Raw genomic sequence first — 22602 nt, 5'->3', positions numbered from 1 at the left:
TCTGAAATTTCGTGCCTCCTAAATTCTGCTTCAGGTGATTTGCTTTTTGTGTGGTTCAAGTGATCCTTTGATAATTATAAAATTGCTTTTCTTAAATTGAGGAAATTTGCCAATTTCATGAGCCGTAAAGATGGATGGCCTTAAAAAGCTCACAGATAAATTGAGTGAATGATATTATAACCAAAGCAAAATGCTTTTAGCTGTGCACCCATTTACTTTCCCTCTTTCATTGCAGTAATTTTCCTTAAGTACCAAGAATGAAATACATGCATAGGAGTGGTGTTACAAGATTGTTGTTGCTCTTAAGTTGCCTCTCAGAGTTCCTGTGCAGGGGTCACATTCATAGTCTTAAAATTATGATGCCGAATTTTGCCCCAAAAGGCGAGAATAACTGCCTAAGAGACTCAGCCTAAGTCAGATAAGCAGGAGGTATTTTATTGCAACGCGTCGGGGAAATCACAAAATGGATTTCCGAGTTTCCCGTAACAAAAGCAAGCTTTTATACAGTTTTGGATATAAGATTGCATCAGATCATATACATAATCATATCTTTGCATGAATATTCATATGGGGCGTGGCATAGGCGGAGCGTGGGCGGGGACACTTCTTTTGAGGATCTTCTTGGTGGTCATTCCGGTTGCCTTCATCATGGGCTGGGGTCTCCTGATGAGTCTTCCTCTTTAAACTTTTGAACTTCTTTCCTTATTTGGTCAATTCCCGGTGTACTTGGCTTGGTCTCTATGGCTTGGCAAAGTTCTTAGGGTCAGTTTGACATTGTTGGCTCTGATCATGCTTAGCCCATCACTTCTCCTATCCCTATCTCTTTCCTGTCATTGTGTTCCATGTTTTAGCTGATGAATTGCTCTATGTGTTTCCTAATACTATGCCTTTTTCAAATGCCTCACGTTCTATGTTTTAACTCATTATTTCTTGAGGGCTATCTGTTTTGGGGCTTCAATTACTTCTTGTTTTTCTCTCCCTGAGGGAATGAAAGACACCAGATTAAAAACCTTCTGATATTTTAACTGCTATGAGACTGACAGCTCTTTAGCTAGTGGAGTCCTGAGCTCTATCAGCTTCAGATACCAAATTGTGCCAGCAGTTCTCTATTGAGCATCTCATCTTCAGGATTTTTTTGAGGAAGTTTCTGTTAAGTAGATTGTTTTTCTGCTAAAGCTTGATTTCTTTGTTTCTTATTCTTTGGTGAGATGAGGACAGTGCTGGATTTGTAGCTTAGAATGGGGACAGCTGGGAGATTCCTTTTCCAGCTGAGTGTAATGCTGGACTGTCAGACCTGGAGGGAAGGGTATTCTAAAGAACTCCAAAACATCTAGACAGTCAAAGAAAATAAGAGGCACTTAAGCATTTATTGACTCTCATTGCAAAATGAGGGTTGTTGGGAGTTGTATAGTTGTAGTCCTGCTGAATTTAGAAGAGTAGTGCAACTAATTCCACAGGGTGTTCACAACTGTGCAGAATGCTATTCTTTTACCATATAACCATTCCTCCCCTTTGTGAGCCATAAATCAGCCCCTTCATCCCTCTTCTGCACCAGATCTTGTTGTATATGTCCTTGACATCCCCTCCCAGATGTAGCCTGAATCCTGCTCAGGGTTCCAGTAATTGTGGCAGGGGCTTTGGAAGAGCCTGTGAAGCCGTGTAAGCTCCAAGGGTTTGTGTGTCCATTGATAGTGCCAGGAGGAATGAATGCCTGCTAGATTTGATCAGTTCTGCAGGGCTGTTACAAATCTTGCTGCATTTGAAACTTAATCTTGTCTGTGAGTCTTGATTAAAATCAGCCAACGATGTGGGAGGGATTAAGGAGGCAGATGCATAATGTGATCATAAGAAAATGCATAAAAATCATGTAATTCAAAAAACCCATAAGGGTTTGTCTTCTAGTTAAGAAAGTTTCTCCACCTTTCTGTCTGCTTTTCATTTTCATATGAAGAGGGCAGTGTTGTCATCTTAATTTTGGTTTGTTTATTATTTTTAGAAAGTGTGGGTACACTTTCTGAAGCTGCTGGCAGTAAAGGCATTTTCAGAGAATCAGTTTCTTACATAGGAAAAACACCCACTCAAAAAGCTACATTAGATGTAGTTGTAAATGGAAGCTGATGTCTTATCCCAAGTCCACAGGCAAATCCTAAATGCTGTCATTGATTAAGCACCTGTGTTACAGGTATATAACAATATCCCAGTTTTGCATTATTTTTCATGTTCTGATGGCCCTGTCATACTGCAGAGAATGCAAAAGTTTCAGGCCTGAAGAGCTGGCAAATTAAATGTCACGTGGAGGTGGGTTTGCAGGGCATGAAGCAGATGTATGAGCTGCACAGGAAGGATGAGATTCTCTTTGAAATGAAGATGCGAGTTTTTAAGATGATAAATGTGGTTTTACTAAAAGCATTGCTGCTTCAGCTCATTTCACAGCCCATTTGTAATCAGTTGTTCAAAGTGATGTTTGTTTTCTTGTGTCAGTGTAGAGTTCTGATGCCAGCAGTCCTGGTGATGCACATCGCAGTGTTTCAGGCTTACTGCTGTGCTGGCTCGTGGTGAAGTCATGACACAGCTTCAGCACTGATCATGCTCTTGCACAAAGGAACACAGATCTCCCTTGCCTTTCCTTCAAGGTAGGCAAGCATATCTCTGTTGTTTGCCTCTGCTTTTGCTGGATGATTCTCAGTAAATCTTAGCAAGAATTGAATTATGAGAAAGGAAGGCTGCCACCCAAAGCCATCGCTTCTGTTTGCTTTTTAATCTTTTTAATACTGGAAGTGTTCTTACTTCCTCACTTCTTTTGCAGTGACTTTTGCTCAGAGATTAGAACAAGATGTAGGGCTGAAATCTTCTTTGTTTGAGTGATGATGTCTTGTTTGTAGCTCCTCTTATTCAGCAGTAGGAGGTGTGTGTACTTAAAATGTCCTTTGAAGGAGATGAGCTGTCATGGCAGAAGTCAGATCCCTTCTGTAAAATGTTCTATGAAGCACATACAGAATAAATAAACCAGGACATAACAGAACTGCTGCATAAGATGACATGCACAGCACTAGAGAGCTATGGGACCCTTCACACTGGCATTTTACCTTTTCCTTGGTGACTCTGTTGGTCCTTTTTTTTTCTTGGCAGTTTAGCATTTTATTTTGACTGTATTATCCTCCTGTGAGATTAATTGTGTTTTCAACCTCTTCATGCCAAAGAAAGCCTCCTTGGATGTGTCTTTTAATTTGTCATTCATGTTCTTCAGGGGGTGATATTTGCAAAGATTGTAGTGAGGATATAATAATTCTGGTGTAAATTTAAATTTGCTCATTGCTTATATACATAGATGTGTGCATTTGCTTCTAATAAAAGTAAACTCTTGCAATTTCCTGGCAGGTTTCCTGCTTGAGAATCTCTAGTTTAAAGTGGTGGGACTCAGCACTTCTAATAACTTACTATTTTGTGCTTGTCTTATTTTTCTAAATAACTGCCAGGTGTTACAGAGGAGGGCAGGCCTCCAGAACTGCAGAAAACAAAGACTACACTACCTGTAAACAGACAGGCACTGGATGCTGAGGAGCTGGAGGCTCTTAGAAAGTCTGTGGAGGAGTTTTTCTGCTTTTCCTATGGTGGGTGCTTTAAATTCTTCTAGATTTTAAAATTTTTATTCCATTTGGGAGGAAAAAACTGCATGAACTTAGCCTTCCAACTACACTGCTGTTTTTAGAAACTTTTAGTAGCTGTTTCTGAAAAACACACATGTAGTTCTTCTTGATGTGTTTTGTGGGATGTGATTTGAGATTCTTTCACAGTGCACATTAGTGCCAGCAGTATTAGGTTTTCTGAGAAGAGTTGCATCCACACTTTGCTTTTGCTCCAGTTCTGTCCAAAGTTACAAAATTTTTCATACTTTTGCTAACTTCAGCAGTCTCAACACCAAAACAACTCCTCTTTTTTTTCCAGGTAAAGCTTTAGGAAAGTCAGCGGCAGTACCTGTGCCATATGAAGAGATTCAGAGGAACCAGTCTGTTGTGATAGTGCAGGGCCTGCCAGAAGGAGTCACATTTAAACATCCATCAAATTATGATGCTTCCACCCTGAAATGGATTTTGAAAAACAAATCAGAGATCTCATTTAGTATCAACAGGTTATTTGCTCTCTTTCTTGTGCTAGTCTGTCTAATTTGGTTTTGTACTTCAGTAAAATTAATTTTAATTTTTAATTAAATACACTGCAGACTGTTTCTCTTAAATAGGAATTCTCTCTGTAATGTACACTACCAAGTAATTAACAATGTCTTTGCTAAAACTGAGTTTTTCTTCCCATATTTCCACCCAGGCCTTTCGTAGAACCAAAGAAACAGATCGGTAAGTTAATGCTTATTCACACTAAACAGAAAAATATTAGAATTTGAGTTTAGGTAGCAATATATGTAGAGCATTTGTTCATATAAATAAAGTGGCAAACTGTGCAGAAATTTCTAGACTGTGAGTTGCCTTACTTATAAGTAATCCTTTCCTATATATAACCCTTTCCTTTATGTGTTTGCCAGGAGCAACTCATTAGAGATGAAAATCATTCTATTTCATTCTTTGTCTTGATCAAGTTCATTCTGTTTCATTTTTCATCCTTATACTCAATTTCAATTTAATGTGAATTGAATAGTATCCTAAGAGAAGGAGAAGTGAATATAGGAAGGATTGCTTTCAGTTTACAGAAGATGCCAAGACATTCTAGTGCTTGGGTTCCACTATCCAGCTGATTTTGGCATTTATATTTAATTTTAAAAAGTAACTTAATATTTTGAAGTGTCTAGGTGTTGTAGTTCCTATGAAAGCCTCTATATATGAAAAATTCTGAGCTAGAGTGAGTATTGTAAAACTCTAGAGAGATTCACTTCTAGCTTAGGAGAAATCCCCTCTCCTCTTCCTTTTATGGTGTCATGTTGCTTTACTTGCTAAATGCAGAAATGTGGGGATTTGTTTTATTAAAATGATGAAGCAATCTCTGTAGGAATGTAGTCCAAAAGGAAAAGTTTAATTTCTTAAGTAAAAGAGCCAGAAGTTGATGCTTGATTAGTAAAGTTAGAGATGTGTTGCCTATGCTCAGGTTGAGGACTAGAGATGGAATATTACAGAAATTCTGTTAAAAATATAGTACTATCAAAAATACAAGGCAGGTTTTCAGTTTGCTAAGTGACATTCTAAAGCTGTTTGTGTCTCAGTACAGTTTAATGGGATCTTTCATTATCTGTGAATAAGGAAAATATGCACATATGCTTGTAAAATATGAACAGGCTTTTGCTTTGTGAAATCAACGTTATATTTTCAATTTGTGTTTAAAGTAAATGGAGTACAGGAAATTAAAATATTGTCTTTTAACTTTCAGAAGCTGATGTGACAACTCCTTCACATTCAGTTATACCCCCACTTGAAAGGTGAATTTTAAATAATGTAGATTTTTTTAAAATCAACTATCTATTTTCATATTGGTATCTTTGTCTTAATGTGCTTTTTCTGCACATCTGACCTTTGAATAACTTTTGCTTACTTGGCATTTTAAAAAGCATGAAGCTCAGTCTTCTCTTTTGATCATTATTTGTGAGGAAACTGTTACAAGTTAAACAAATGGCAAAGTTTCTCTTTAGCTTAATTAGCCCAATGGGTGTTCTTAATTCACAGTCTGTTAGTCTTAATTCATAGTCTGTTTGCCATGTTTTGTGGTACAGCAGTGAGGGAGAACAGATGTAATGTTGCTTCCTTCCCCCTCCTCAATTTTAAAAAAGTGATTTTTTTAAAATTAGTAAATGAAGATATTATATCTGTAATATATCAAAAATTTGTGAATGTGAAAACAGGGATCAGTTTTCTGTACTTCTGTGTTTGCCTCTCATTAAAGGCTAAACATGATCTGAATATTGGATGTACCTCAAAAAAAAAGTAGGAATAGGAGATTGCTGGCAATTCAGTTGTAAAAACTCAGATAAGCCAATATGCAGGGGTTTTTAATTTTATGTTCTTGTAAGAAAAAAGTTCTGAGAGATTGATTTTGCTTAACAAGCTATAAAGCTTTAAGAACTTCCCAGAAATCTAAGATTTGTTTCTAATAATGTCATTCTGTTTGATTTGTTTAATTTTATAGTTGTCCTCCTGTTACTGTGAAAACAGAACCAAGCAAGGATCCTGGTATGTTCAAAATTTTGCCTTAACTTGCAGGAAAAAACCCAAAAACCCCCAAAAAAACAAACAAAAAGAAAAAAAGAAAAAAACCCCAGATTATGTTAGAAGACTGAACTTAGGCAAAAACAGAAAAAAAGAGCTCCAAAAAAAGAAAAGTAGGAAATAGACATCCTTGGTGACACAGAAAAACATTTCTTTCCTTGAAACTGTCTGTTTTTCAGTTGGAGTTTTTATCAAATATTAAACCCTAGCCAAATGCTTCCATTTCAAGAGGGAAATTACAGATTACAAAAATTTGTAATACACTGTAGACTGAATTTATCTTTATATGTAATTTAGAGAAGAATTTATTTGTTAATATTCCTAAAATATTGAAAATAAAAAAATGTCCATTTTCTAGCTAAAATAGAAATTAAAAGTTCATAAATAACAAGAGGTATTATTTGTTATTTAAACATTGCCAGATGATTCCTAAGTTGCTCTGCAGGTAGCAGATGATTCCCCAGGGCATTGTGATCTGTGGCAGAGTAATGCTGAGCTGTGTGCTGTGAGATAAAAGCATGGACAATCCCATTACAGCCAGTGAGGCAGCAGGTGTGCTGGGAGATAAACTGGTGCCTTTGCCTTTTGCTGGGTTGAGCTGCTCAATTTCTTATTAGAATTAAGTTTTCCTATGTGGTTCAACTTTTTGCTCTTGTTATTTGTGCTTCACAACTTGAAATTTGTGGTTTAGGCACCCTCCATTTTTCATGTTTTCCTTGACATACTCAAAGCATTAACATGAACTTTTTACTAAGTCACTCCCAGACTATTTCCAGTGCTGCCTTTTAGGCATTTTAAGTAATTCTCAGGAGCTTTCCCAGGACTTGTAGCACAAAGAGTGATTAAATATATTTTTTCCTGTGGTAGCATGCAAAGAGGAAGGAGCCAATTTAAAAAATATTCTTCAGATCTGAGACAACATCTTCAGGGGAGCCTGGTTTGTTGGGAGGTATTTAATCCTAGATTATTTCTGGGGTTGACCAAACTGAAACATAAGAAACCAGCAGGTCACTTGTTACCATTGTTTTAGCTCAGCAAATGTGTAATGTTTTGTATTTTTTTCCTTTTTCTTTTTTTTTTTTTTTTAATAGAGACCAACGAGGATCATGGTGAGTGCATTTTTTTGTTTTGATTTTTTGGTGGTTTGGTGATTTTTTTGTTTTGTTTTGTTTGTGTTTGGTTTTTTTTGGTGGTTGTTTTTGTTTTAAGAATCTGCTTATTATTGTTTCCATATTTGATTCCTTTGTTGCTTCTACAGGAATTTCTTCCAAATTGTCAACAGTAACATTGAAACAGGAAAAAGATGATCCTAACTACTATCAATTTAATACTCCAGGTAATGCTATAATGTGTTTATCTCATTAAATGATTGGTTGCCAAAGTGTTGATCCCTCCATGACTCTCTTTTAAGTAATTTTTGGTCATTAAACATGCAATTACTTAGCTCTGTTAGGATACAGCATTTCCTATCATGTTATTTTGAAGAATACCAAAAGAACAACTTCATCCCAAACCCATATGTGTGTGTTTGGTTCTGAGGAAGTTTTGAAACTGCTTGATGTATTTTTCTGAGGGTACAATGTGCAGACTCTATAATTCAATAACTTTGTTAAACAGGAAATAAACCTTTCTGGTGATGCTTTCTAGAGCGCTGCTTGAATTTTTATTTCAGTTTAAAGTTTCAGTAATTTTTATACACTGTACATCATATAATCAGCCATTCTGTGATTCTGTGACTGGAAGTGTATCAATCACTTCCTTTGTAGGAATGACCAGTATGTGTCAAAATTGTATTGAAAGGTTTATTTATGTGGACAAAGCAAAACAATGTTTTGAGGCCCATGGCTCAGCCTCCATGTATGTTTTAAATTTTCTCCCAGTTCTTTTGCCTCACCTCCATGTATCCAGTTTATACATTCACCTCAGCTAGGAGAGAACAGCAATTGTTTTTTCTTTATGTTGGCATGAATGGTAATTAAGAAATTGTGACTATAAATGGCAATATAAAATAACTAAAACCTTAAATTTATAATTTCAACCTATGTGTACATGTCATTAGATTAATTGAGTAATACAAAGAAACATGGGCAAGCTGCCACATATCTCTCAATGACAGCTATATGTTCAACAGTGAAGTGCAAAACAGCACATCCCTTAATTTTGTAATACTGTATATTACTGAGATAACATTTGATGTATGTTCTGACATGAGGATTCTTGAGACTATTTTCTAATGTGCTTTAATAACTAATTATGGGGATGTGGAATCAATACTTCATGCTAGCACATCTCAAGAGACATAAGAGCATCACTCAGAGTGACCTCAACCATGGCATAGCAAAGTGTCACCCTTTGAGTGCAGAACTGGAATAGTGTTAGGATTATCTGCTCTTCATATGTGTACACTGCCTAGCCTTGGAGTCTTACAGGCTAGCAAATTTAATATAGTAAAAGTAGATACTGGTGTGAAGACAACCTAATCATTGTTCCTTCCAACGCCAAGTCTTCCCATTCTTTTGCTTTTTATCCCCATTGTGGTTTTCCATTTCATGCATACAAATGATGTCAGAAATTGGCCAATAGCCCACAGTGTAACTCAATGCCATCTGAAGAGAGTCTGCATTGAAATCACTACTTTACAAAATAGTATCCATTGCACTGCATCTGAAAAATCCAAGTCATGCAATATACTTCTAGAGTGAAGTCTAAGCACATTTGATGGGGGGCATTTCTGTTGTCTTTCAAAGAACTCTAAATTTAAATCTTCTGATATATAAATATATATCTCTTTCTGATAAAGTGGTGCTTGAGGGATGACTCCCCCTCTTTGCCCGCAGTGCAGTTGTCCAAAATGGCATTTAAAACAAGACAGAACTGAGTATATTGGTAGAAGTGATGGGGTGCTGTGAGCTGAAAGATGTTTTTATTTTCATGTCAAGTCATGCTGACTAGACAAGTAAAGCAGCTTCCCCTTCATTCTCTGTGTAGCTATCACTCAGATTCAAGCCAAAGGTTGTCCAGACTGTAGAGCTATAAATTCTGGAGGCACATAGGTGTTTGTGTGTGGGTGGTGGTGCTGTACAAGAAGTGAACCTTTAAAAAGTGGTTATTCTGGGGTGTTCCTGAGGAATAACATAGTCTGCCCCAGCATTGCCTTTGGAGAGATGTGCTACAAAATAAAGAAAACAGATAAGGTAATAAATTTTGCTAAAAATAACCTACAGCAAAAGCCAGGCTTATCCATTTCTGAGAAGAAACAACTTAAGTATTAGGGAACAGCAATCTGCTTGGGCTTCCTGGAGAAAGTGATTCACTGATAAAATTTAATGGTTGTATTTTTTCTCTAAGTGCTTCCTCTCAAAGATCTGTAATGCTGATCAATGTGCTGTATGCCTGGCTGGCACACTAACTCTTCCTGTTAATCAAAGAGGGAAAATGATATCTGTAGCTGGATGTTCTTCTCATCTCAGTTGAAGGTTGCCCCGTTTAGATGTTGCCATGAGTTAATACTGAATTAACTCATGGCAACATCTAAATTTAGAATTGTTTTAGCAGTACACAATAAGATGACTGAGAAATAGGGACTCAGTCATCTAAAACTTCATGTGGGTGTATTGACAGAGAATAAGGGGCAGTTTTCTGTCAGTGGGCTCTAGCACTGTCTTAAGTTACAAAGTAAGCTGTAACCAAAAGTATGTATTCTAGTACCATCTTCATAAGCTGTTAGAACAGGTGGGGCAGTGTTCCCTATCTCTCCTCCATGACTCATCCCTGATAACTCTGGGGTCTGTCTCTGCTAATGGGCCATCAGGTCTCTCTGCATGACTGATAAATTCCATCATCCCATGGGGAGATGCTCTGCCCAGGGGGAGGAACCAAGGATTCCTACCTGGATAGAATCTGAGGTTTGGAACACCATGGGTAGCCTTACCTACTGAATTCCTAGTGGACAAGAGTTACATAACCACCACTGGACCTTCAGAGGAAGACCAGGCCCCTCTACAGGACCACTGCTTCAGCAGAACCACATCTATCACTCCAACACATCTGCAGCCACCATTTAATTGGACTGCTACCACCACCCTGACCAATAGGATATCACTTTATATTCTCACTCTGTCAGTTTAAGCCAGTGTTTTCTCTTTTTATTTTAATTTTCCTGTTAAATGGTTGTTTTGATTTGGAATCTCCCACTGGTTTGCTTTCAAACTAGTGCAAACTCTATGGCAGTGGATGTTTTTTTCAAGTGTCCAGGACAAATGTGAGGGTCACTTCAGTGTTAAATTTGGGGGAGACCCAAAGACAACCTCTTCTGGGAAAAAGGTCCAGATTTTGATGATTGACTAAATGAGGAAAAGGACTGAGTATTTATCATCAGGACTAAGTGATACATCCTGGGGCATTCCAGCTATGTTAGCTGGTGTTCCTGCATGTGCCTTACTGTATCAGTGACTATGGCTCTTATGAAAAGATAAATAACTGAGAATGCTGTTTCTTGGTTTAATGGTTTAAATATAATTTAGTATTTTTACCAGCAACTAACAAATTAAATAATAATTTCTCAAGAGTCAGATGTATTTTCAGATTTGAGAACACCTCATTTGTCCTATATAAAAACAAACCTTTTTAAGTGTGGCACTGCTGGGTGGATGCTGAGTGCTCAGTGCTTTATCATCACAGGATAAAGCAGGGTTTTTTGGTGGCATAACCTATACAGAACAGAATTATTTGCTGACTTACAACCAAACACTTTGTAAAAGTGGCATGTTATCCTGTAAATTTTGTGAATGTAGGTCTTCACTGATGCCTTGAAGTTAAAATGGAGAAAAATGGAAGCAGAAGGAAAAGGCTGTAAACAGTCTGTCCTGTGAATTGTCTGGTTCAGTTTTTAAAACACCTAGAAGTGAGTAAAAAAACTGCCTAACAGCTTTTTTTTTTTTAAACACCATGTAGCTGAACAGTGCTGTCAGTTTTGGAATTCTTGACAGTGTTATTGAGACAGTTAAAATACAGGACATTCATCCAAACCCAAATGAAATTGAAAATTTCTTCTTCTACAAAGAAAAAGCCCAAAATGTGAATGTAAACTTGGCATTTATTCTCACTCTGAAACCTTAAAAATAATGAATGTCTGTTAGTATGTCCCTAACAACAAAAAATTTCTCCTTTGGTGATCTCTGAGAATACTAGAGATGTATTTTAATAATGTGTATTTTAATGGAGCTAAATCTGTGAAGCTAGCCTGGCATGTAACACTGACTGTGCAGGTATTATCTTAAACCAAGAAATTCCAGAATATATAGTGAGCACAGTGTTGTGCTTCCTGAAGGGAATCCCATCTAGTTCACATTGCTACTATATAGGTAGCCTATAAGAAGGCCAGAAAAATGAGCATTGCTTATCCTTGTGGTGATAAATCCATTCCTCTGCCAAGTGGCCCAGGTTTGGCTGTGTAGTGTTAGGACATTAGGCCATAATCCATTAGAAACAGAGGCTGAGAGGTTTGGAATCAGTGTAAGTAAATGGTGTGGGGTGTGTAGACAGAAAGAATAGCTGTGACTGAGGGAGTGACATCTACTCTTGTTTTTAATGGATTTGTTGCAATGTGAAAAATCACCTGTTTGTAACAGACGTTTCAGGAGTTTCAATTTATGCCAACAGCCATCTCCAACAGGGTTCCACTGCACTGCTGAATCCTAGACCAAGCACTTGCTTTGGGTGCAGTGATCTCTCCTGTATTTATCTGCTCATAAAAGACCAAGGTTTGGTGTGGGTGTTAGAGAGTTCCCAAGTGCCTGTGCTGTGTAAGAGCTGGCTCTTAGCTTAAGAGCATAACCTCTGCTTTCCCTGGATCAAGGTGGAACTGCTGAGCTCTGCCCACACATCTGAAGTTCAGATTTCAACACATAAACATACTGAAAGATTTTACTTCTAAGATGTCCTGTGATTTTAGTAATTAAATTTCCCACTTCTGTGCCCATCCTTCCTCCTACATCCCACCTTCACTGGTAGAATTTAGTTCTTGAGTTTTCTTATTTTTCTATTTTGTGATTTTTTTTTTCATATCTTTATTTCTGGATGGAGCTCCTTTTGATCTAGTTACCACTGTACTTGATTTTTGCTTTCCTTGGTTATGTCATATCTGTGTGTTTCTGCCTGTTGTGTGCATTAATGCAGTAAAGTGGAAATGTATCTGGTTTTATTAATATCTCTTGGTGGTAGAACTCTTTTAAATTTAATTTTCTAGTCTTTACTGTATTAGGATAGCAGAATCTATTGTTTGACATGTTTTAATTTCTGAAACAACTTTTTCATATTGCTTTTTTCCTCTGTTCAAGCTTTCTAATATGGAAAAAATGTTCAAGTTTTATGAAATAATCTCTGTCACTTTTGAAAAAAATTCTCATGGTTTTACTACATGTACTATAGTTTTTATCAATATTACAGATAAAAGGACTGAGTTCTCTCTGCTTAGTCCCAAGGGCTGTAAATCTACTAATTTAATCTTTTTAACCAGAGAAATGTTTCTTCAAGTTTAAATGCATGAAAGAATATTAGTTTTCCTTTTTTACTGTTGTCACAGCATGTATTGGCACAAAGATAATGCAATACAGAGAATACTTCAGAATATAGGGGTAAAACAATCCTGTCAGGATTTCTGAATTAAGGAATAAATGCAAAACTGTGCATATTTTGAGATATTTGGTTGTAGTGGGATGCATATTTTTTTGTGTCAATGCCTTATGAGTAATAGTAATTGCATGTTCACAGGAGTTCTTAGGAGATGACAAACCTGACTGGGTGCATCTGCTGAATATGCTGATTTAAATAAAAGCAAATTTAGTCCATGGAGACATTTTCAGCACACCCAGGGTGTTGTGTTCTATTCTCACTCGCCCCTAATAGTTGCAGATCACATTATTGGTATGAGAATTCCTTCTGCTGAGGCCTGGAGGACCATGAGTGTCTCTGGCTCCTTTTCCTCCCTGTTTTTCCTCATCTTTGGACTATGATCTAGGCTGTGCCAACATCAGTGTTTGTGGAGCTGTGTTTTGGACAAAATCAGGGAGCTCCTCTGAAGTAAACAGATTAAAAAAATAGGAGGAGGGTGGGAAACACCTTCCCCCAGCAAAGAAAAGTGGCAGGAGCAGATCTAAGCAGCACTTGCTGAAAGAAATGTGTTTCAAGCAAAGAACTTTGCATAGGTTCCTCACAAATGCTGTTCATTTTTAATCTCTGAAAATCTGAATAATCAAATTAGGCAGAACTGTTCAAATTGGCATTATTGTAACCACCTAATTACCATTGTTTTCTTTAATACTTAGATAGTCACTTATTTGATGCTGTATATGTATTTTCAATTGACTGAAATACTCATGAAGTCTGATTGTGACAATAGTATTTTCTGTATTTTCTTTCTTACTTTGCAGACGCAATAGAGTTTAGAATATTTCATTGCCTTATTAATTAACAGTAGCTTTTCTCTTGTGGAACTATTCATACTGTGGCTGATACATTTATGAACGTATCTCTAAACAGCTAGAATTTCTGGCCACCTGTATGAGCTTCTGCAGGTTGCTTTTGCAAATGCAGACAGAAATTATGGGATTTGCACAGAACAATTAGTCCAAATCAGTTCCAGTTACTCCTGTTTGCCACACAAGGGCAGGTTTTCCATACGTGTGCTGTTTCTGTGGTGCAGAATGGCCTCTTGCTCAGTGTGATGATGTTTGTGCTGTAAGCATCTCACCCTTCTAGCACAGCTGCAGGAGAGCCAGAGCAGTAAGCAGTAGGGTTTTACGAGTGTTAATTTAGTGTTAATAAACACAAATAAACATATATAAATAAACACTAAATAAACACAAATAAACATATATAAATAAACACTAAATAAACACAAATAAACATATATAAATAAACACTAAAAAACCACAAATCATTTAGGAGTGTTAATAATAGGTTAAGTGTAGTTTTTGTGCTGCTTTCTGCACCAGTCTTTTTCAACCAGTCTGTAGTCTTCAAAAGAGCTGTTGTAATGAAAAGTAAACAGCCTTGGAGTGTCATAAATTACTTTAAGCCTGGTGAATTTATGTATTAAATGTAGATAGGAATGTTGAGGTCAAAGAATGCTCCTTAGGAATATAAACTTTAATGAAGAGGGAAAAGATCTAGCTGATTAAAGTGTCCTTGAAGAAAGGCAGAAGCATCAACATTTTTTTAAAAAATTAGTTTATCAGTTGAAATCTGCTGTTCAGCATGAATCTCTTGACTGCTCAGTAGTCTAAGAAATGCACAATGCTGCCACTAACCCCATTTTTAATCTGTTGAACCCAGTAAGTAAGGATGTATAAATATTTAATATTTAACAGTCTTTCCAAAGTTTAAAATTACAGAAAGTGAGCATATCATATAGGAAATTGGAAGTTTCTTGGCAAATTCCTGTATGGGCTGGAAGTATGTGTTTGTTGTGAGACACCCTTAAAAACTGTTCTCTCTATTCTCAAGCAGGCCCTTCCAAAACACCAGAGATAGATGAAAACATTGCTCCTGGAAAAACTTACCCAGGTAGATCTTTTACTTGTATTTTTTCCTCACATCTGTGTTAGAAATTGAGTGTGTGAGTTTTACTTTTCACAGCTTTGCTACTTGATTTGCCATAAAACTGAGGGTATTGGAACTTAAACATGAATAGAAATGAAAATTATGGTTGCTTTAATTTCCAGCTGTCAAAGTAAACAGACATGTAGATGGGAACTTAATGTCTTACTTTTCTAAATTTAAAGAGGAGTATCAGGTTGATCACTCTAAAGCACAAATTGTTTGTGTAAATTGGTATGTTTCTCAAGAAATTCAGTCTGTTTCATAATTACTTCTAGAGTTTAATAAAACTCAGCATTATAAATTGTAAGTGCAACTTTCAATGAGATCTAAAGGAAAATACTCTTCAAGATGCACAAGTGCAGCTTTACTCTGTTGGAATAATTAAAATATGTTCCTTCATGCACTGCTACTTAATTTTAAAAGAATTTCTGATACAATTAGCTTCGCTTTGTTTAACTGTAGTGCAGTTAAGTATAAATTGCTCTTTCTCACACTGAGTGTTGATTGGGTAATCCTGCTTGTCTTGTTTGGACAATCTGCCCCAACAAAAGCATTGTGCTCATGAATTTCCCTCCCATGTTTGATTGATGGCCTTGCAGCCAGTTATGGAAATCATCATAGTGCAGAAACAATGAGTCTGTAGAGCTGATAAAAAAATCCCTAATCTGTGAGAACAGGCAGCCTTTGTTTATATTTTCAGTAATCCTGGGTAAGAGAGGGGGAAATAATGATGATTGTATTAACCCTACAAAGCCAAGAAGATGGAATTTCCTTCAGTCATAGCAGCAACCCTGCAGTGTAGCATGTGCAGTTTAGCAATGTAATCCTCACCTCCTGGCCTTTGTCTGGAATTGTTCAGAGGCTCATGGTAAAATATCTTTGCTTCTATATTTTTTGCATTCTGTGAGTTCAAGGGGCTTCCTTCACAATGTAGTTTAGATGCAAAGGCATGGAGTGTTTGGTTGAAGATCTTGTCCATGTCCACCATTCAGCAGTCCTGTTTTTCCCTTTCAGAAACCTCCCAGCCTGACTCATCAGAAACAAGTGAGGATTCTGAGGCTGAGTTCGGTAACGAAGGTCAGTTCTCCACATCATTGATTTCAGACATTTTTATATCCAGAATGTGTTTTCCACATATTGCATTACTTGGCACTGAATGAAGAGAATTGTGTGCTGGTGTTGAGTGGAGTTTGTATTGTGCACTGCTTGGTAAATGAACCTGATGGCAGATTTGACCTGTTTGATGAATTTCATTGGTTTTACAGTGGTTTGAAAATGGGTTTAGAACATTTGAACTCTTCAAGACAAAACATTGGTACTGTGTTTTGGGACCTATGGTATAGTCTATATGGTATGATATTACTTCCAGTTAGATAACAAAGGTAGTTCCTATCAGCACAATTTATTTTGTGATTCCTTTTGCTGTTTCAGTGGGGTTTTTTACAATCATGCAATGCCCAGTCATGTTTCAGAAGACAAGGTTGTTTTCCTTATGAAGTACAGAAGCAGCTTTGTTTTTTGCTCTCTTGTGCTTTGCACAGACCCTTTTGAAGGAACAAATTGTTCCTTCACAGGTGGGAACAGGAGCTTTCTGAATTTACACAGTTAAATAATTTGTTGCAAAATTTGGTGCCCTGGTAAGCACAGTTCCTTAATTCTGTTAGTGTTCTGAAATTCAAAGAAGTTCCAGTGGTGCACACAATTTCCCTGGATGTAAAACCAGTTTGGTTTTTTTTTTCTTCCTTAAAGATGATGGTGATGTTGGTGATGATAATGATGATGAGTACATGCCCCCTGAAGAGAGTTTGAGGAGCCCCAGTTCAGCTACTGAAGGTGCCAGTACTGGGAGAAGAAATGCAGAAGAATTCAGTTTTGGTAAGATGAAAATTAAAGATGATTTTGTCTCCCTGCTGTGTTTTCTGAAAAAAGTTTTGGGTGATATTGTGGTGACAAAAAGTTCAGTATCATCACAAAAATAGCTGTCACATCAACTGATCACTTAGAACTTTTTGACAGAATTAAGCTAAAAAATAAACATTTTTGGAATTTCATTTAAGAACCATGGGCTCTGTGTAGATGTATTGCAGCTGTATAATCATCATCATCACCTACCTCAGTTGTTTTTTGTTATTTGACACGATGACGTAAATAGACGCACAGAAAGTTGGGATTTTCTGGTTGTGTTCTTTCCTGATCCCTCCTGTTGGGTTCTCCACAGAAACACATACATGCACTTCAGTTTGGTCTGGTTAAAGATGCTCCACCTGGGATTTTTTGTGATCCTTTACCTCTCTGTTCTGTGGTTTGCTTTAGTTTGGGTCATGGACATGTTAATCTGTCTGCTTTTATTAAGTTCTGTGCAGTCAGGAATGTGTTTATATATTGGAAGACAGCCACTCTAGTTCTGATGGCAATGAAAGAAGAGATATGGAAATACAGGTATAGCCTGTGAGATGTGAATGTTTTTTGTGAGGATAAATGGTAGGAAGCAGTGATGCAGAGTCCCCAGGCAGGTGCAAAGGAGAGTCGTTTATTGCAAAAAATAGGCCCTTTTTAAGCAGGTAGTCTATTATCTGTTACATTCCATTTTAGTAGAACAGATACAATTCAACCAACCACCCTAAACCATGATGTGAGCATATCATGGTTATATAATTTGTTTTTCTGCCTCCAGTGCAGCTGTGTCATGTTCCCATAGTTCTTTTCTGTATAGCTAAAGTAATAGGGCAGAGCCATGATTTTACAAGGGTAACAAGGCCCTTGTTTCATAAGGTTTTACCTAGATGGTTTAGATGCAGAGGCATGGAGTGTTTGGTTGAAAATCTTGTCCATGCCCATCATTCAGCTGTCCTGTTTTTCCCTTTCAGAGACCTCCCACCATGACATGTCAGAAATAAGTGAGAAACCTGAGGTTGAGGTCACCATTGAAGGTCAGTACCACGGGTCCTGAATTTCAGTTGGTTGTACATTTTTCTGTCCAAAATGTGTTTTCCAAAGCCTGCATTACTTGGCACTGAATGAAGACAATTTTGTGTGCTGGTGTTGAGTGGAGTTTAGATTGTGCTCTACTTGGTAAATGAGCCTGGTAGAGAAGTTTTAGAAAACCACAATATACTGAAGCATATTGGACTTGGTGGGCTGGTTTTGAAACGATGCCTGACAGATATTTGTATCTTTGGAGTAAATTTCAGGTGTTGTTAATGAAAAATATTAATTGAATGGACAAGATGATTTATCATTCCTTCATTCTGGAGAACACATTGCTTTATAACCACACTGCAGTTGGATGTAACATTTGTGTTAACAAATGCTTCAGGGAAGAATGGTACCAGCACAGAAAGGCAGTGTTGTAGGTGGTGTAAGTGGAGCCTCAAGGTGTCTGTCTCATGTTGGTAACTGTGAGATCCAAAGCTTTGCAGTGAGCAGCTCCCTTTGCCATCCAAGTGGCTCCAAAGCTGCTGAGCAGTGTCCCTGCAGTTCTCATGCTGGGATGTTGGTAGGAGGTGCTCTGTGTTTCTTGTATTTGTGAATGAGTGTCCTGGAGCTGTTTTTAAACACTGCTGATTTAGTCTTTTGCATTGCTTGCTTGTGGAATTATATTAGGATCACCCAATCAATAACTTAGAAAGTAGGCAGAGCATTTGGGACCGAGTGGACACTTCTGGCATTACTTTGTGTTTTACAATGCAGCATGGAAATAACTCCACCATTACCTCGACAGAAAGGTTTATATGAGAGGAGTCATGAAGTTCTACTCTTATGTAAAGGCCTTTAGCACAAAAGTAAAAAAACATTTTTTTCTTTTTTTGTTTCTTAAAGAAGATGATGATGACTATCCACCACCTGACAAGAGGCAGAAGAGCACCAAGTCAGCTAATGAAGGGGCCAGTACTAGGAAAAGAAATGCAGAAGAGTCTGATTCTGGTAAGATGAAAATTAAAGATTATTTTATTTCCCTACTTTGTTTTATCAAAAGGTTTTGGGTGATTTCTTGCTGCCAAAAAACCCCAGTATCTTGAAAAAAAAACTTAACTGATTGTTTAGAACCTTTTTGAGAGAATTATAGAATAAAAAAACTAAAAAGATAAAGGGCATTTTTGGAATTTCATTTAAGAGCCATGGACTCTATGTAGATGTATTGCAGCAGTATAATATTCATTATAGGCTACCTCTGTTGGTTTTTGTTATTTGACATGATGATGTAAATAGACAGATAGAAAGTTGGGATTCTCTGGTTATGTTCTTTCCTGATCCTTTCTGTTGGGTTCTCCGCAGAAATGCATAGATGTCCTTCAGTTTAGTCTGGTTAAAGGTGCTTTACCTGGGATTTTTTGTGATCCTGTACCTCTCCTTTGTTCTGTGGTTTGGTTTGGCTTATGGGCACATTAATCTGTCTGCTTTATAATGTTCTGTGCAATCAGGAATATGTTTTTTACTTTATATTTTTGAAGGCAGCCCCCAGAGTTCTGATGACAGTACAGGAACCGATGTGGAAATAGAGTTAGAGCTTTTTTACAACCCTATTTTATGTTCATGCCTAGTAAAACAACTCCTAATTCTTCCTTTTTCTAATACTTTGCATTTGCTAGTTATGTACCCAGCACTGCCTTGGAATTTGACCTAAACATGATACTGATTTCCATGAACTGGATGATGTATTTGACATGGTTCAAGTATAGTGCAGTTGAGGTGTCCCAGTAGATAGAGCTGAATTTCTGCTCTACACCACACACATCATGTGAAGAGAAAACTTGGAAGCAAAGATTCCTTCAGCCTTGCTCCCAAAGTGATACCATACCCCAGCTTACAGAGATCTAAAGGAAAATACTCTTCAAAATGCACCAGTGCAGCTTTACTCTCCTGGAATAACTAAAATTTGTTCCTTCATGCACTGCTACTTAATTTTGATAGATTTTCTGATACAATTAGCTTCATTTTGTTTAACTGTAATGCAGTTAAGTATAAATTGCTCTTTCTCACACTGAGTGTTGATTGGCTTATCCTGCTTGTGTTGTTGGGGCAATCTGCCCCAACAAAAGCATTGTGCTCATGAATTTCCCTCCCATGTTTGATTGTTGGCCTTGCAGCCAGTTATGGAAATCATCATAGTGCAGAAACAATGAGTGTGTAGAGATGGTAAAAAAATCCCTAATCTGTGCGGACAGGCAGCCTTTGTTTATATTTTCTGTAATCCTGGGTAATAGAAGGTGTTTTATGGTTGTATTAACCCTACAAAGCCAAGAAGATGGAATTTCCTTCAGTCATAGCTCCAGCTGTGCTCTGCTGCTTGTGCAGTTCAGCAAGTGTAATCCTCACCTCCTTGCCTTTGTCTGGAATTGCTCAAAGGCTCATGGTAAAATATCTTTGCTTCTTTTTTTTGTTGCTTGCTGAATGCAAGGGGCTTCCCTGACAATGTTGGTTTAGATGGAGAGGCATGGAGTGTTTGGTTAAAAACCTTGTCCATCATTCAGCAGTGCTGTTTTTCAGATTCCTCCCAGGATGACTCGTCAGAAGCAAGTGAGGATTCTGAGGCTGAAATCACTAGTCAAGGTCAGTTCTGCAGGTCATTGATTACAGTTTTTTGGGCATTTTTCTGTCCAGAATGTGTTTTCCACATATTGCACTACTTGGCAGTGAATGAAGAGGATTGTGTGCTGGTGTTGAGTGTAGTTTGGAATTGTGCACTGCTTGGTAAATGAGCCTGGTGGTGAAGTATTTATTAGAAAACAGGTAAGAACAGGAGCTTTCTGAAGTTACTTGGGTAAGAAATTTACTGCAAAACTTGGTGCCCACAGTTCCTTATTTCTGTTTAAGTTTTGAAATTCAAGGCAGTTCCAGAGCTATGCCTGATTTCCATGGACAAAAAAACCACGGTTTTTTAAAATTGTCTTTTTTAGATGATGATGATGATGAGTACCTGCCCCCTAGCAGGAGAAAGAGGAGGAAGAGGAACACCAGGTCAGCTAAGGAAACTGCCAACAAAAGGAGAAGAAAAGCACAATATTTCAACTGCAGTAAGATGATTTTATCTCCCTGCTTTGTTTTACGAAAAAGTTTTGGGTAATTTTGTCCTGCAGGAGTGCAACACATTAGTGCAAGCCTTCATTTTAGAGCCCTGGGCTCTGTGTGGATGAATTGCAGCAGTAGAATCATCATCATAGCTTACCTCTGTTGTTTTTTGTTATTTGTCATGACAATGTAAATTGATGCACAAGAAGTTCACATTTTCTGGACGTGTTCTTTCCTTATCCCTTCTGTTGGGTTCTGCACAGAAAAACATACATTCACTTCAGTTTAGTCTGGTTAAATATGCTTCACCTGGGATGTTTTGTCATCCTCCTTTATTCTGTGGTTAGCTTTGGTTTGGAGTGGTTTATGGACACATTGATCTGTCTGTGTTATAGGGTTCTGTGCAGTCAGGAATGTGGTTTTTACTTTATATTTTTGAAGGCAGTCACCAGAGTTCTGATGGCAATGCAGAAACAAGTGTGGAAATAGTTAGAGCATTTGAGATGTGAAGTGTATTTGTGGGGATAAATTAACATCCTAGGATATTTTTTTCACAGAAATATTTGGAAAGATGTAGCCTAATTTGAATTGTAAATCTTCTCCAACCACTCTCTTTTCAAATATTTCCACCAGATTCGGTTTTCTGATTTTTGTTTTGCTTTACTTTAAATCACCCAAATCACACCACTCTGGGGCTTGCTATAAGCAAATTGTGATGGTAGTCATCATTATTTTAAGTTGTGAAAGACATTTGTAAGGTCCTCCTCACCCAAGGTTTGTTTGGCAGGGTGTAAACAGTCCATCATTGTCCTGCTGGCTTTGCTCTGAGCCGGTGGCTCTCCAGCCAGAGCTGTGTGCTTTTCAGGGCAGGTTTTGCTAGCAGCACTGCTCCTTCTTGCAAATGGCATTAGTTTTGTTTGGAAGGTAGGTATCACCATAGTTAGGGGTTACCATTACATGAAATTCAGCAGCAATTCTTCTAATAAAGGAAAATGAGTTTCTGATACAAGTAGTTTCACTTTGTTTAACTGTAGTGCAGTTAAATATAAATTGCTCTTTCTCACACTGAGTGTTGATTGGCTAATCCTGTTTGACTTGTTGGGGCACTCTGCCCCAGCAAAAGCATTGTGATCATGAATTTCCCTCCCATGTTTGGTTGTTGGCCTTGCAGCCTGTTATGGAACAGCATAAGGTAGCACAGCAATCATGAGTCTGTAGAGATGGTAAAAAAATCCCTAATCTGTGTGGAAAGGCAGCCTTTGTTTATATTTTCAGTAATCCTGGGTAAGAGAGGAGAAAATCCTTATGATTGTATTTAGCCTACAAGCCCAGATGATGGAATTCCCTTCAGTCATAGCAGCAACCCTGGAGTGTAACATGAGCAGTTTAGCAAGTGAAATCCTCACCTCCTTGGCTTTCTCTGGAATTGCTCAAAGGCTCATGGTAATATATCATTGCTTGTACTTTTATTGCATGCTGTGAGTTCAAGGGCCTTCTTTCACAATGTTGATTTAGATGCAAAGGCATGGAGTGTTTGGTTGAAAATCTTGTCCATGTCCATCATTTAACAATCCTATCTTTGTCTTTCAGATTCTTCCCAACATGACTTGTCAGAAAAAAGTGAGGATGCTGAGGTTGAAGTCACTTTTGATGGTCAGTTCCCCAGGTCATTGATTTCAGTTGGTTGGGCATATTTCTATCTAAATTCTGTTTTCCAAACCCTGCAATACTTGGCAGTGAATGAAGAGAATTGTGTGTTGGTGTTGAGTGTAATTTTGACTATGAACTG

General features: G+C 37.6%; 1 protein-coding gene across 9 annotated transcripts in view; it reads left to right on the top strand.

The window, feature by feature from the left end:
* GTF2I (general transcription factor IIi) overlaps positions 1-22602 on the top strand; it is a 70704-nt gene that overhangs the window by 13149 nt on the left and 34953 nt on the right. For 7 of the 9 annotated variants that reach the window (XM_059486872.1, XM_059486870.1, XM_059486871.1 and 4 more), the window contains exons 4-18: positions 3477-3611; positions 3946-4129; positions 4321-4349; positions 5371-5419; positions 6124-6167; positions 7295-7312; positions 7462-7539; positions 14709-14768; positions 15819-15881; positions 16554-16679; positions 17672-17734; positions 18624-18728; positions 20292-20354; positions 20702-20818; positions 22404-22466. In XM_059486872.1, coding sequence (XP_059342855.1) covers positions 3477-3611; positions 3946-4129; positions 4321-4349; positions 5371-5419; positions 6124-6167; positions 7295-7312; positions 7462-7539; positions 14709-14768; positions 15819-15881; positions 16554-16679; positions 17672-17734; positions 18624-18728; positions 20292-20354; positions 20702-20818; positions 22404-22466 — 1197 coding nt within the window. The remainder of the gene's footprint in view (positions 1-3476; positions 3612-3945; positions 4130-4320; positions 4350-5370; positions 5420-6123; positions 6168-7294; positions 7313-7461; positions 7540-14708; positions 14769-15818; positions 15882-16553; positions 16680-17671; positions 17735-18623; positions 18729-20291; positions 20355-20701; positions 20819-22403; positions 22467-22602) is intronic. The other 2 variants (XM_059486867.1, XM_059486868.1) reach the window with 2 other exon arrangements.

The sequence above is a fragment of the Ammospiza nelsoni genome, chromosome 21, assembly GCF_027579445.1.
Source record: "Ammospiza nelsoni isolate bAmmNel1 chromosome 21, bAmmNel1.pri, whole genome shotgun sequence".
In the NCBI taxonomy this organism is placed as follows: Eukaryota; Metazoa; Chordata; class Aves; order Passeriformes; family Passerellidae; genus Ammospiza; species Ammospiza nelsoni.
Note: the sequence above shows the minus strand (reverse complement) of the source record. Positions and strands in the feature narration are given on the sequence as shown.